Source organism: Orycteropus afer, unplaced genomic scaffold, assembly GCF_000298275.1.
Source record: "Orycteropus afer afer isolate SDZICR_OR568_19922 unplaced genomic scaffold, OryAfe1.0 scaffold00041, whole genome shotgun sequence".
Lineage (NCBI taxonomy): Eukaryota > Metazoa > Chordata > Mammalia > Tubulidentata > Orycteropodidae > Orycteropus > Orycteropus afer.
The window spans coordinates 2450863-2465634 of NW_006921628.1; the positions used below are offsets into that span (position 1 = coordinate 2450863).

General features: G+C 40.8%; 1 protein-coding gene across 1 annotated transcript in view; it reads left to right on the forward strand.

Annotated features, from left to right (window-relative positions):
* CACNA2D3 (calcium voltage-gated channel auxiliary subunit alpha2delta 3) overlaps positions 1 to 14772 on the forward strand; it is a 1513414-nt gene that overhangs the window by 1076323 nt on the left and 422319 nt on the right. Inside the window, exon 12 of the mRNA XM_007937248.2 lies at positions 4760 to 4838. Within this exon, the coding sequence (XP_007935439.1) occupies positions 4760 to 4838 (79 nt within the window). The remainder of the gene's footprint in view (positions 1 to 4759; positions 4839 to 14772) is intronic.

Below are 14772 nucleotides of genomic sequence, written 5' to 3' on the forward strand. Positions count from 1 at the left end.
TTATCTTCATGTTCAATTGATACTTTCATCATTATATAATGTCCTTCCTTGTCTTGTATGGTGGTTTTTTTCTTAAAGTCAATTTGATCAGAAATTAATATTGCCACTCCTGCTCTTTTACAGTTGCCATTTGCTTGCTATCTTTTTCCAGCCTTTGATTTTTAGTGTATTTTTCTCTTCGTCTGTAAGGCGTGTCTCTTGTAAACAGCACATTGATGGGTTATGTTTTCTTATCCAGTCTGCAAGTCTCCATCTCTTGAGTGGTGCATTTAATCCATTGATATTCAGTGTAATTATCGACAAGTATGCATTGGTTGCTGCCATTTTGTTATGTGTTTTTTCATGGTGTTCCTTGTTTCTTTGTGCCATATAATTTTCTGTGCTGTGCTCATTTTGTTTATGAATCCTGTTATTATTTCCTTTGTTGCTGTTGTTTTAGTATTTCCTAAATATTTGTGCTTGTCCTCTTTTTTATGGTGATGTGAAGGTTTATTGTTTCTCTTTGAGGTTACCCTGTGATTTACAGTTTTCTCCCAAGTTTAGAATAGTCCATTCTATTTTACAACTCTCTTGACTTCCTCACCATTTAGAAGTTCTGTAAGTACACAGTATTTTCCCCCTTTTTGGTTTGTAGTTGTACTCATTTGTCAATTTATGTCTCTGCTTTCCTGTTGACAATCTTGTAAACTTATTGTACTTTGGATACCTCTATAGCTTATTTGTTTTCTGGCTTATGTCATCTTGTGTATTAATGGTTGGTTGTTGTTTGCTATTATTGGTTCTCTCTTCAAAGGACTCCCTTTAGTATCTTTTGTAAGGTTAGTCTGGTTTTAACAAATTCCCTTCATTTCTGCTTATCAGAAAATCTCCTAACTTCTCCATTATATTTGAGAGACAGTTTTGTCAGGTGTATAATTCTTGGTTGGAAACTTTCCTCTTTCAGGGTTTTATATGTAACATCCCATTGCCTTCTCGCTTGCATGATTTCTGCTGAGAAATCAGTGCTTATTCTTATGGGTTGTCCTTTGTAGGTAACTGTTTGTTTTCCCATGCTGCTTTCAGGATTCCTTCTTTGTCTTTGGTTTTGATGAGTTTGATGATGATATGTCTTGGTGATTTGGGGGGTTCATTGGACTTCCTGAATGGATATATTCTCATCTTTCATCAGATCAGGGAGGTTCTCTTCCCACATATCCCACAATTTTCTCAGTGGATTTCTTTTGCTCTTCCCATTCTGGAATTCTGATTATATGTAGGTTATTCCTTTTGATGGTATCCCACGTGAATCTTTGGCTTTCTTCATTTTATTTTGATCTTTTTTCTGATTGATCCCTTTTCAAAGAAGTATTCAGGTATTTGTCTTCAGTCTCATAAATTCTGTCTTCCATAGATTTGATTCTGCTCCTTTGCCCTTTCAATGTGTTATCCATTTCTGAAAATTTGATATTAATCTTCTGGATTTCAATCTGTAGATTTTGTATCATTTCTAATTTTTCATTTATTTTGTTCTTGCATGTTCTTTCACAATTGTAGGGTTTTGTCTGTGCTCTCCTTAATTTAGTCAGTGTTTTCCTTGATTTGTCTCTCAGTCCTTTGAAGGTACCTAAATATAATTCTTTTGAATTCCTTATCAGGGAGTTCCATTGCTGCTGTTTCTTCAGGGATGTGTTCTGAGTCTGTATCCTACTCCCTTGTTTCTACCACTTTATCTTGCTTCTTTTTGTGGACTGTGATGCTACGTTGTCTCCAAGACATTGTGATTTTATTGTATTTAGAGCTCTGCTAACTTTTTGTGAAGAGCAGCCAAAGGTGAGTCAGGCTTTTCTTGGTGGCTGTTTATTGTTGACCAGTTGGTGGAGAAGGAAGTGGTGGCTCTCACTCAGTAAATGTAGTTTCAGGAGGTGTGAGTGTGGTTGTATCATAGGGCACGCTGCTGTGCCCTACTCAGTAAGACAAAAACAACAATTGAAAAACCATCAAAAAAGTAAAAGCAAGCAGACAAAACACACACTGCATAAACACACAGGAATAATTACCAAAAGAAGAAAAGAAAGAAAGAAAGAAAAAATCCACAATATCTGGGGAGGGGGCAATAAGAGAAAAGAGGTAGAGTAGGAGAATAACAAGGGAAAAAATGGGAAAAATACAAAAAGAAAAAGAAGGAATGAGGTTAACCACGAGAAAGAATAAAATGGGAACCAGGAACAGGGAAGAGAGAAAAATCTGAAAACTAGTACCTAGGAAGGGAAGAATAAAGAATAATAATAAAAAAGGATGAACAAAAAAGAATAATAACAGTCATAATAATTTTAAAACAGACAGAAACAAACGAACTGAAGGAAAAAAGGAAAAATGAATCTGGGCAGGGTGGGGCAGAGCACCCAAGCTCTGTCACATAAACTGGGATGGAAATTCTGCCAGCCCAGAAGGTAGGTGAAAGTGAAGATTGGCCACACCTTCATTCACCAAGAGGGTGTGGTATATAAGAATAACAAGGGGAATATCACACTTTTCCAGTCATTCGCATCCAGAATGTTCTTGCGGTTCCTGGCAAGTGGAGCCTGTTCTTAGATCCCTAGAATCTGAGAGAATGCTATCTCTTTAAATATCCAAAATAGTCAAACCACTTGTAAATGTTCAACGTGGCTGTGACCTCCAGATAGGTAAAAGTCCCCAGCTTAGCCCATCTCGCTTTTTGCTGCTTCACCTTTTATTCACCAGCTACCGGTGCAGTCCTCCATGCAGTCCCTGGCTAGCAGGACAGGTTTTTAGGTTAATTCTTAAGTCCTAACACCATTTGGCAATATCCAAGCTGTCTGTGCTGTCAGGCTTACTGCCAGATTACAACTCTGTATGTCTCCTTTTTTGGTGTTTTCATGCAGGTTCTTCTACTAGTTGGAGTTTAGTCCACTTCTATATCTTCCTTTCAAAACTCAGGACTCCAAGATCATCTTCTGTATCTGTGTTAATTGGTTCCCATTTTCTTTGTTCAAGAGGGTCCGTGTAGTTTGTCTGCTTATTCTGCCATCCTCCAGAGTGTCTCAACTTTGTCTCAAGGAGCTCTTTGTGGGTTTGAACCACTGACCTTTCGGTTAACAGCCTAATGCTTTAACCACTGCAACACCAGAGCTCCTTATCGGTACATAATGAGAACTTGAGTTTAAATCTCTCTTTAAGTTTAAACTAAACATCACCTAAAAACTAGTTCTTAAGTTATAATACCCAGATAAGATATTCATAATTAAAATGAAATCTTTATAGATTTTCATTCATTCCTGTACTAAGTTGTAACGCTCCATCTGATGAAGTTAACACATCCTTTCCTTTCTCCTGGCAAATGGACAGCCCCACAGACCTAGGCACACAGGTATTAGTTAACAATAATTGTGATACAGGCCCTCAAATAGCAATAGGGAATACTACTAGAGAAAACCACAGAGTGACTCACCCAATCTGGATGAGCTAAGAGGATATCAGCTGGTTAAACCTCTGGTACCACATGTCAGGACTTACCCATCTAAAACCATGTTTTTAGTAACTCAAAATGGTGGCCAAGGACTGGTATTTTTGGCAAAAAGAGTTTTGTTTGTACTGTGTAGTGTTGACCTACATGGCATTTTAAATTTAAATTAAAGGGTTTTAAGTCTTGACTCCTAATCTTTCTTCCATCTTACCCTCAGGTATTACTTTGGGAAGTGGGAGGCACTGTGCTTGGTTTCACAGAGTCCTGGCTTGAAGAGAGAGACTTGCAAAAACAGTAGAACATGAAGTAGCCAGGGTTTAATAAGTCTTTTCTGTTCTTCAGGATGCCAAAATCTTGAAAGGACCAGAGAGAGCCTCTGGCCCACAAACTGCCTCTCCTCTCAGTTAATTCCCCTCAAATCATGCAAACACAACAGATGATACAAGAGTACTTGCAGCTGGTCCTCACCATTGAGTGGAAATAATGAGCATTTTCCCACTAGAAAAGCCATTGCCATCAAGCCAATTATGGTTCATAGTGTCCCTATCGAACAGAGTAGAACTGCCCATTAGGGTTTCTAAGGAGCTCTTGTGGTACGTGGGTAAGGGATTTGGCTGCTAACTAGAAGTGTCTTCAGTTCAACCCACCAACTGCTCTGTGAGAGGAAGATGGGACAATCTGTTTCCATAAAGATTTACAGCCTCAGAAACCCAATGAGGATCCTTATGAGTTGGAATCAACATGATGGCAGTGGGTCTGTCTGTCTGTCAGTCCTCACAGAAGCAGACTGCCACATGTTTCTCCCATGGAGCAACTTGTGGGTTTGAACCACCAACCTTTCACTTGGAAGCTGAGCACTTAACCACTGCATTACCAGGGCTCCCATGAGGGTCTTTCAGTGGTGGTTTAATTCCCAAGAACAGCACGTGCTGTACTTCCTGTGAGAATGAGGCTAATGGTTGCAGATTTGGTCCAGACCTGGATGATCCTTGTCCATATGTGTGGAGCAAACCCAGGCCTATGGTGTTGCCAGTCTCCCATTTAAGTTACTCTCCTTTGTCATGATTTGCACACAGAAAACAACCACCACCAGTGCCATATGGTTTAAAAGATCAAAGGCCCCCAGTTTTGAATATATTTCTAGCTGACTGAACTTCAAATGTCTTAAATATGTTCTTGCAGATGGGATGCACGGAGCATTAAAGAGATAAACCACATGTGTGTGAGCCATACATGTGGTCTGCACAGGATGCTGAACAGTGAGTACCGCTGACCATGTGTTCATCTTCCTTTCAGGTTCGCATCTTCACATACCTCATTGGACGAGAGGCTGCTTTTGCAGACAACCTCAAATGGATGGCCTGTGCCAACAAAGGTGGGTCTCTCCAGTGTGCTTGGCTCTGAATAACTTCTTAGCTGTGCAGAAATTGAGACAGTCATGGTAAGTGGAGAGTTGTGAGAGAAGGCTGTGAATTCTAAGAGAATGTCTGAGTGTTTCTAAATGATTATTGATAGACATGTAACAGCTTCTCCCAAAATGCATTTATAAATTTGAGGACATAGTTCAGCAGAATGGTTAAACTTCTCCACTCTGCTGCTTCAAAACTGAGGGACTTTTGGAGAATTATTATGACAGAGATAATTACTATTCACTACACACCAGTGTGCTCTTCCACAGTCCCCAGTGCCCTTGCAGTTAGACAGGATTTCAAAACTCATTCTGGCACATAAGCTATGAGTGAAAACAACCTGAATCATTTCTGGACCAAAGCATTTAAGAGCTCAAAACCAAACCTCACTGCCATCAAGTCAGATCCGACTCATAGTGACCTGTCTTTGGGTTTCTGAGGTGGCATATCTATGGAAGTAGATTGCCTAACTTTTCTTCCTAGGAGTGGTTGGTGGGTTTGCACCTCCAGCCTTCTGGTAGTGGTCACTAGAGCTCCCATTTAAGAGCTGGGATGGTGGCATACATATTCTTTTCTCCTACTCTTCTGAATTCTGAAGGTGTATGTGTCAGATAGCATAGCACATGGTCAGCCTTCATCAACCTGAGTCCCTGAGACACTATGTGGAGCTGACTGCCTTTCTAATTTCACTTGGCCCTAAATTCAGCCATCTGCCAAGCCACACTCGACAAAGAGTGTGCGTGATAAATAAACCTTTGTGTTAAGCACTAAATTTTTTATCTTGATAAGTTTCCATAGCATGTTGTTGTTACATGCTATCAAGTTGGTTCTGACTCAGCTACCTTACATACAACAGAATGAATATTGCCCAGTCTTATATAATCCTCACAATTTTTGCTATACTTGAGGCCACTGTTGCAGCCACTGTGTCAGTCCATCTCGTTAAGGGTCTTTCCCTTTTTCACTGACCATCTGCTTTACCAAGCATGATATCCTTCTCCAGGTACTAATCCTTCATAATTAATTCAGTTAATTACCTTTCATCTGACTTAGTGTACTAATATTAGAAATGGTGGTTAATAATAATCATTCCTCTGATTCTTATTAAAAATAAAAATTAATGAGATGGGCTCTGTTAGGTGCCTAGTTCAGTGTTGGGGCACAATAAGTACTCAATGAATGTCAGCTTTTTTATATTAATAAGGTTTTATTGGTAAAAGGAGGCCTGGTGGTACTATAGTTAAACACTCAGCTACTAACCAAAAGGTTGGTGGTTTGAACCTACTCAGCAGCTATGTAAGAGAAAAAAAACCCTAACGATCTGCTCCTATAGACATTACAGCCTAGAAAACCCTATGGTATGGTTCTACTCTGTCAGATGGGATTTCTATGAGTTGAAAATTTACTCGGTGGCATCTAACAACAACAACAATTGATCATTTTTTCCTCAGATCTAATAATTTTGGAAAAGGCTAACTTAATCAAAATTAAACATATTTCTTCACTACAAGTTTAATGTGCTTGTATATACTTTAGATCTCAAGGTTGGTGACAGAGCACATTATATTCCTAAATACCTTTGACCATGAAAGTCTTTTCCCATGGTGCATCTTGCTGGTAAATTCTCCTGTGGAGCTTACTCTAGAAAATTCAAAATTAAAACAGCCTGTTATCTGTATTTTTGGTAGATATATAAAAATTGAAAACTATAACTTCATATTTATTTAAAAATTCAGTTAAGCCATTATTTACTGAGTTCTATGTTAGGAGCTCTGGTAGCATAGTGCCTAAGGCACTTGACTGCTAACCAGGAGGCTGGCGGTTCAAACCCACCAGCCACTCCTCGGAAGGAAGGTTGGGCAATCCTACTTCCATAGTGATAACTGCCTTGGAAACCCAAGGAGGGGTCGCTATGAGTCGGGGCCGACTTGATGGCAAATAACAACAACGACAACATGTTGTGTTCCAGAAACAATGCTTTGGGAAAGGCAGAGGCAGGAATTCATGTGGGGGTCTCCAGTTTTATACACAGCCAAGACAGCAAAGCATTGGAGGCAAATAGTTGACATAGTCCATGCTCTTAACCCAGATGCATTAAGTTCAAATCCAGTTTCCACCATCCACCAATCATGTGCAAGTTATCAAACCTGTCTGGGTCTGATGTTGTGAACATGAAATGAGACTGTAAAGGTAAAGCTGGTATCTCAGTGCTTGCCATATAAATGCCTCCTACTATTACCTTGTTTTATATCGGTCTGTGGATGTGCCTTATCTCTCCTCTGAGGCTACACATCTATGAAAGCAGCCTGTGCTCTGCCTTCATCTTGAGTGCTCTCATAGAGCTCAGCTTTACGTGGTAAGGGTACTCATTTGATGATTGAAAAATGGGTGAACTGACTATACATACTAAGTAGAGTAAATTGGTATTGATAGATTTAAGTAGTCTATTTTTACACTGATCTCCTAAGCCATCCTTTCTAAGAGTTCCAATGTTTGAATTTATGTGGAAGAAAGAAGATTCAAGGAAGGGTTTACAGGTCTTAGTTCAATCTTTGGTGAGTTAAAACAAAGTTATTTTAGTTGCAAACAACCAAAGTTGCTCTCTGAAATTAAAAAGAGGAGTGTTTTGGAAAGATTGGGGAGTGACTCAGAAGCCAGGATGGGAAGGGAAGTACATGTTTCATGAGGGGCTGGAAAGCTATGATTTTGCTTTTCTTCTTCTTCTTAGTTGCTTTCTGCATGTCCACTTCATTTGTTTTCTCTGTCAGTAGACCTTCATTACTATGGCATATCGACAGCCAGAAATGGCTATTCCGTAGTGTACATGCCAATCCATCCCCACAACAACACAGTTACTCTTCCCATATTATGAACAATACATGATACTAAAAAAGAGATTTTATGTTTTCTCCTTTTGAGACTGACCAGCAACTACAAACTGCAAGTACAACTTTCCCCCTAGAGTAGAGATAATGATGATATAGCTGGGGCTATGACTCTTCGTTGCTGTGAGTGCCACCAAATAGAATCCAACTCATATACTCCTTATGTAGCACAACAAAACAGTGCCTAGTCCTGTGTCATCCTCATGAGCTTTGATATGTGTGAGCCCGTTGTTGAAGCTATTGTGTCAATCTATTTCATTGAGGGTTTACCTCGTTTTTGCTGACCCCATACTTTACCAAACATGATGTCCTTTTCTAGGACTCTCCTCCTGCTTTAATTGATTTTAGACAGGGACAGGCCCATGGGAAAAAAAAATATATATATATACACATGCTGTACTGGGAGCTCTAGTAGTGCCTAAGGTTCTTGACTGCTAACCAGAAGGTTAGCGATTCAAACCCACCAGTCACTGCTCGGAAGGAAGGTTGGGCAATGTATGTCTGTAGTGATACCACCTCAGAAACCCAAGGAAGGGTCGCTATGAGTTGGGTCCGACTCGACGGCACACAACAACAGCACCATTGGGACGCAGTACTGTGATGGGTGGGTGAGACTAGGAAGTTCTTAGAGAATAGGTACATAGCCAGGCAAATAAACCTCTGCCCATCTTTCTCTTTGCTTGGCATTGTCCTTAATTATCTGCTTGTATTTGTAACAATCTTTTAAGCAAGTCTCAATTTCTCGTCTAAGGATAAATGACTGCATGGAAGATTTTTTAAGTTTCCTTGAAGCTCTAAAATGGCACATTCTACAATTAGTTTATTGGCTGACTTGCTTTGCTAAAAAGTATCAGCAATTCTACTTGTCTTACAGTAATGCATTTGACTTAATTTCAGGGGAAAATAGAGGAGAAAGACAAGCATGAGGAGAGGAAAGCTGAGTAGATCCCAGATTTACTCTGTGCCAAGAAGCCATTCTTGAAATATGTTTTGGAACTGGGTTGGCATTTGGAAATCTTGAGTGAGCTACACTTTTCTCGTTTTTCCTTTATTCTGTGGTCTTGGGGTGGGGGAGGCAGGAGTTCCTTTCTATTTATTATTTCTTTTCCTTTTTTTTTTTTTTTTAATTTTGCTATTATTCCTGCCACATCAGACTGCAATTCTTCCCATCATCTAGTATGCATTTAGTCATGGGTTATTGTTCTTACCACTGTCTGTGTCCAGCTGATGAAAATTACTCAAATTGAAGTCTTGTCTTAATCAACTAATATTACACCATAATTTAGTTTTAGTCATTGTTTATAAGATTCTTTGAAGCATCCTTTTGAAGACAATTTAGTCAACTCAGAGTATTTCAGGGCCTGGCTATAAAATAGAGCCCTTTAGATTTACAAGTTTGGAGTACAGCAGCTCCAAAAACCCAGGGAGGTAATAATAGCTGGCTAGCTGGATGGGTTGTTGGATTCCACAGTGATTCTCCTTTCTTCCTATCCAGATCTAATCATTTCCTTCCCTGCTAAAATCAGGCCTTTCTCAACAGTTTTTACCTTCCTCAGTGTGGGAATAAAATGTCAATTGTTTGTCCCTCTTCAAAGTAGCAGTTGCCGTTGAAATGCTAGGTTTGAGTCATCTGTGCCCGTATAAACATTGGTTTCATGTTGCGTCAGTTATGGGGTTTTAGATCACGTAGTATCGGTGAGCAAGTATTAGTCTATGGTCATTAATTAAATCACTGTTTATAGTCTTAGATTGCTATAGTATGGAAGAAGCATAACATTTTTCATCTCAAGTAACATGAGGTCCAGAGAGTCCCCCCCCTTCCTCCACTTACATACTTTAGCCCTGATTCAGCCAACTTCTTCAGTGAAATGAAGCATTAATATTTAGGGACCAGAGCAGACCCAAGGAGAGTCTGAGGAGGAGCCAGTGGGCTGCTGGACTTTGCTTGGCCACAGAATGACCCTGAGAAGGAGCAAGATTTGGCAGGGCCAGTATATTGTCCTTGGGTCAGTGGTCAAGGACTTGCCCTCTGTGCAGAACTTCTTGCTGGGAAGCTGGTAGCCATGAGACAGTTCTCAACTAGTGGACCTCAGACACTTTCTTCTAGAAATGAATGTCTGGGGACATTCATATCCCTTACAGGAGTTGTCTACCTCCTCCAGTCTACTAGCAAAATCCAGAGAGGCATGGAGCCTGTTGGTTTGTTTCATTTTATGCATAACTAGGTCATATCTTGAGGGAACCAGCCCTAATGAGGCAAAGCAGCAAGCCATTTTAAATACATTAAAACAATCAGTGCCACTGTAGAACGGCTTGTGGAATTTACAGTTCTGTGTTCACACTGTTGGATAAACAAGTGAACTGGGAAAATAGAAAGAGGGGAGGGCTAGCCCAGATATTCCATAAAGCCATGATGACCTTCTCTCATGTTCAGTGTGCCAAGGTATTAAATAAGCACTGGCTGATTCTCCTTCAGAAATCACAGTGGATGGAGGATTTTCCAGCTGTGTAAATAAAGAAGGGCCTCAGTGTTTAGGGCAAATGGAAATACTGCATATGTCTCACTTGGTTGCCTGCTCAGATTGTACTTTTCTAATGGTTTAGTGACCATTCTCTCCTTATTTGAAAGGGAATTGGTGGCCTGAGCCTTGCCCTCCCTAAATGCCAAGACCTTCAACTTTTCTGTTAAGTTTTTAACCGTACATTTTCAAAGGAGCTCTGGTGTTATATTTTCTAAGGCATTCGGTTGCTAACCAAACATTCAGCAGTTTGAACCCATCAGCCGCTCTATGGGAGAAAGGTGAACCAGTTTGCTTTCCTAAAGATTCATAGCCTTGGAAAACCTATAGGGGGTTTCTACTGTGCCCTATAGGGTCACTTTGAGTCATAATCAACTCGATGGTAGTGGATATTTTTTATACCCTTCCAAGTGGTAGCATAATGCCTAAGGCATTTGACTGCTAACCAGAAGGCTGGTGGTTCAAACCCACCAGCCACTCCTCGGAAGGAAGGTTGGGCAATCTACTTCCATAGTAATACCGCCTCAGAAACCCAAGGAGGGGTCGCTGTGAGTCGGATCCGACTCGACAGCACTGAGTTTAGGTGTCATATCCTCCAGAAGATAGTCTTAAGTTTATGAGACAAGAAGGGTTGTGGGTGGGGATATGGGAAACATAGCAATTAAAACATTCCACTATTTTGAAATTAGTACTGAAAGGCAAAAATAGCAGTTATTCAAAAACCTTGGTATAGTTCTTTGTGTAGATTTCATAGAACATGAAAATTTGAGTGGAAAGGATAAGAGTGATGAAGAAGATGATGATGATGTCAAATAGCAACAAAGGATGATTAACTGCTTACTGAGTGCCAGGCAGCATGCAAAGTATTTAATGTGTGCTCTCTTTTGACCCTCATGCAAACTCTGTAAGGTGGATGCTATAATGATCTTTATATAGGGGAGGAAACTGAGACTCAGTGAGACTAACACCTTTTGCCCCAGGTTAACCAGAAAACAAGTTGCAGAGCCAGGATTCAGACCCAGTTTATCCAAAACCAGAGTTTGAACTCTATACCTTTAGATTATTTTCTTCCATCCCTCTTTGCCCTTTTATTTTTAACATGAAAATGGCAATTAAAAATGTAACATTATTCACAAAGGAAAAGTCTTGTTCCTAAACCTGAAGCTTGGGCTGATTCTCGATAGTTTCAGGAGCCCTGTTACATGCCCACCTGAGGCCATGAGACTCTCTTCCCTAGAGGTCATCCTCCTGGGTTGTTTCCTTTCAGTTCCCCAGATCTGTGCCCTGTAAGTCCCAGGCCCCAACAGGCCTCTTGCTCTTTTGCTTGTTCTTTTGTCAAAGGAAATGTACAGGTAGAAAGCTGTTTTAAAATTATAATTTCTTCTACAGAGATAAGCAATTTTTCCACAGTCTGTGGTAGTGACAGAGAGGAGAGGAAGATGGGAGCAAAATATTGTTGAGAGTCTTTCAGTAATATTGTCATTCCCTAGAAGATGCAGCCCAGACTACACATTCTGCGTGAATCCCCTCTCCCGTATCATTGTCCCAAGAACAGTGAAGTCTGGTTACTAGATTTCTTCTTCCAGCCTGACTTATATAGGAAGGGAAAAGGGTCTTTGAAGAGATTCAAGGGGAGAAAAGCCCATCACACAGAAGGTAGATTGAGAACCAACCTCACCATGTTGAGGAGACAGCAGGACCACTGGGGAGCTCACTCCTGGAGCCAGCAGACCTAGTGTCGTTGCAGAGCAGAGTATCAAATGCATTGATGGAGCAATTCATGCAGAGAGACAGCCTTTCAACAAGGAGACCTTAAGCAATAACAAAATTAGTATGGTAGGATCTCAGAATTTCAAAGAACTAAGCTGCATATGGTTCATCGCAGTGAGTATTTGTAACCCAGAGTTCACAGAAGGAGCTGTGCAAGGGAATAAGGTAAATAAATGGATGTTATGTAGAAAAATGAGCAGCCCATTTGTAATAAGTGGCTAATTTCAGCATTAATTACTCCTTGGTAATTACCGAATGATTGCTGATTCTATTTTCTTACATGATATATGAAGTCCAAAAAGGCACATTATAGAAAAGAATAAACATTCAAAAGCTAGAATGTAAAAGAAAAAAAGAATGTGTGAGAGAGGAGGGGACGGAAAAGCGGCCAGCTTAGAGAATGCAGAGAGAAAACAAGAGACGCTTCTATGGTTACAGCCAAGGATCCCAGCCCTCAGTGACTTCCTATTATCCATCAAAAGGTACATTTGTTAATCAAAACTTATATGAAAACATTTAAACATAATAAAAAAGACTCTTTCAGAAAGATTTTACATTTTAATGGGTTGGAGTTAGATGATCAAATTTGCAAAATGTTTCCAGTATATGTTACTAATAACACTTTAATAATTTCGACTTTTCTTACCTTTTATGCTTCTGTGTCCCTGGTCTACACATTGAAAAAATAAGTTAAAATTGTGTCCTGGGTTTTGGTGCTAATTATTGAGTATCTGCCAGAACCCCAATGGACAGTCATATATTTCCCCATCCCCTTCTCTGGTGGTGTGGTAGTTAAGGCATTTGGCTGCTAATCAAAAGCTTGGTGGTTTGACCACCAGCCACTGCGTGGAAGAAAGATGAGGTGGTCTGCTTCCATAAAGATTTACTGCTTTAGAAACCCAATGGGGTTCTCTGTGAGTCAGAATCAACTCGATATCAGTGTTGTTGTTGTTGTTATGTGCCGTCAAGTCAAACCCAACTCATAGTGACCCTTCCTTGGGTTTCCGAGGCAGTATCACTACAGAAGGAGATTGCCTAACCTTCCCTCCAAGGAGTGGCTGGTAGGTTTGAACTGCCAGGCTTCTGGTTAGCAGTCATGTGCCTTAGGCACTACACTATGAGAGCTGAGTTGTCCTCAATTCTTGTAAGCCGCAGAGACACAAAAGGCCATTGGGGTGCTCACCTGTAGGGGAGCTCTGAGCAGCCAGGCCTCTCCTTTCCTGGCACTGGAAGAGGCAATGTCCTCCGTAGTTAAGGGCTAAAACTTTAGAATCATATGAGCCTGGATTTAAAGTGATCTATAACACGTTATAGGATGCTATGAGCTCCCTTGCTCTCCACTATAAAAGGAACACATAAGTTGGGTTGCTGTGAGGCTCTGGTGCAGAAAAGCAAGGTGAGTCATTAGAATAGTGCTGGTCAGCCAGAAAGGAACTCTGGTAGCATAGTGGTTAAAAGATCCACTGCTAACCAAAAGGTTGGTAGTTTGAACCCACCAGGTGCTTTGGAAGAAAGACAAGGCAGTCTGCTTCTGTAAAGTTTTACAGCCTTGAGAACCTGGGCAGTTCTGCTCTGTCCTGTATGGTTGCTATGAGTTAGAATTGACTTGATGGCCATAGATTTGGTTTGGTTTGGTCTGGTCAGCCAAACCTTCCTGACCCTGTGCTTGTTCATGCACTACTAATGGTGCCAGCATGGCAGTATTGCTCCAAATGAGATGGTTAACTAAGCCTGGCTTACACAAAACTAACACTCTGATGAAAGAGAAGATAGTAAACAAGGAACTCAGTGAGAGATGAATCCTTTGAAGAAACTAAAGCACAGTGATGCAAGGAGTGACTTTAGACAGACTGTCATGGAAGGCCTTTGTGAACTGAGGCCAGAATGATAAAAAGGAAAACCAATTGCTGTGGACCTGGCTCCACTCATGGTGACCTCATGTGTGTTGGAGGAGAACTGTGCTCTGTAGGGCTTTCATTGGCTGATTTTTGGCAGTAAATCGACAGGCCTTTCTTCTGAAGCACCTCTGGGTGGACTCCAACCTTCTTTCAGTTAGCAGCTGAGTGCATTAACTGTTTGCACCACTCAGGGACTCTGATTAAAAAGAATCATTCATGGAAACACTACAGAAAGGATGCTCCAGGCAGATGATACAGTAAGTGCAAAGACCCTGAGGGGGAAGAGAGCTTGACATACAAGAAAAAGAAAAAGAAGTCCAGTGAACTGTGCAACAAGCAAGCCGGCGGGCGGGGGGAGGTGCGGCGGTGATGGAAGAGATGTGTGGTCACACAGGTGGATGAGGGGCAATTGAGAGAGCATGGTGGAGGCCAGTGTGAAATTGGACTTTACTTTTAGTCCTTGTCCAGGGAATAGTCCCTTCTGACAACATGACCAAAGTGTGTGAGACGATGTCTGGCCATTTTCGCTTCCAAGGAACATTCTGGCTGCACTTCCTCCAGGACAGATTTGTTAGATCTTTTAGCAGTCCATGGCACTTTCAGCATATTCTTATTCCAAATAGAAGCTATTATAGGATTTGAGGAAGGGAGATGATGATTTGTATTTTTTTACTTTTAGAAGATCCCTCTGCCTGGCGTGAGGAACCTAGGTAATAGGGATGGGCGTTTGTGGGGAGCTTCTGGCTGTATTTTGAGTGAGAGATGATAGAATCCTAGATCAGAATGCCAGCAGTAGTAATTGTTGTTGTTCTTAGGTGCCGTTGAGTC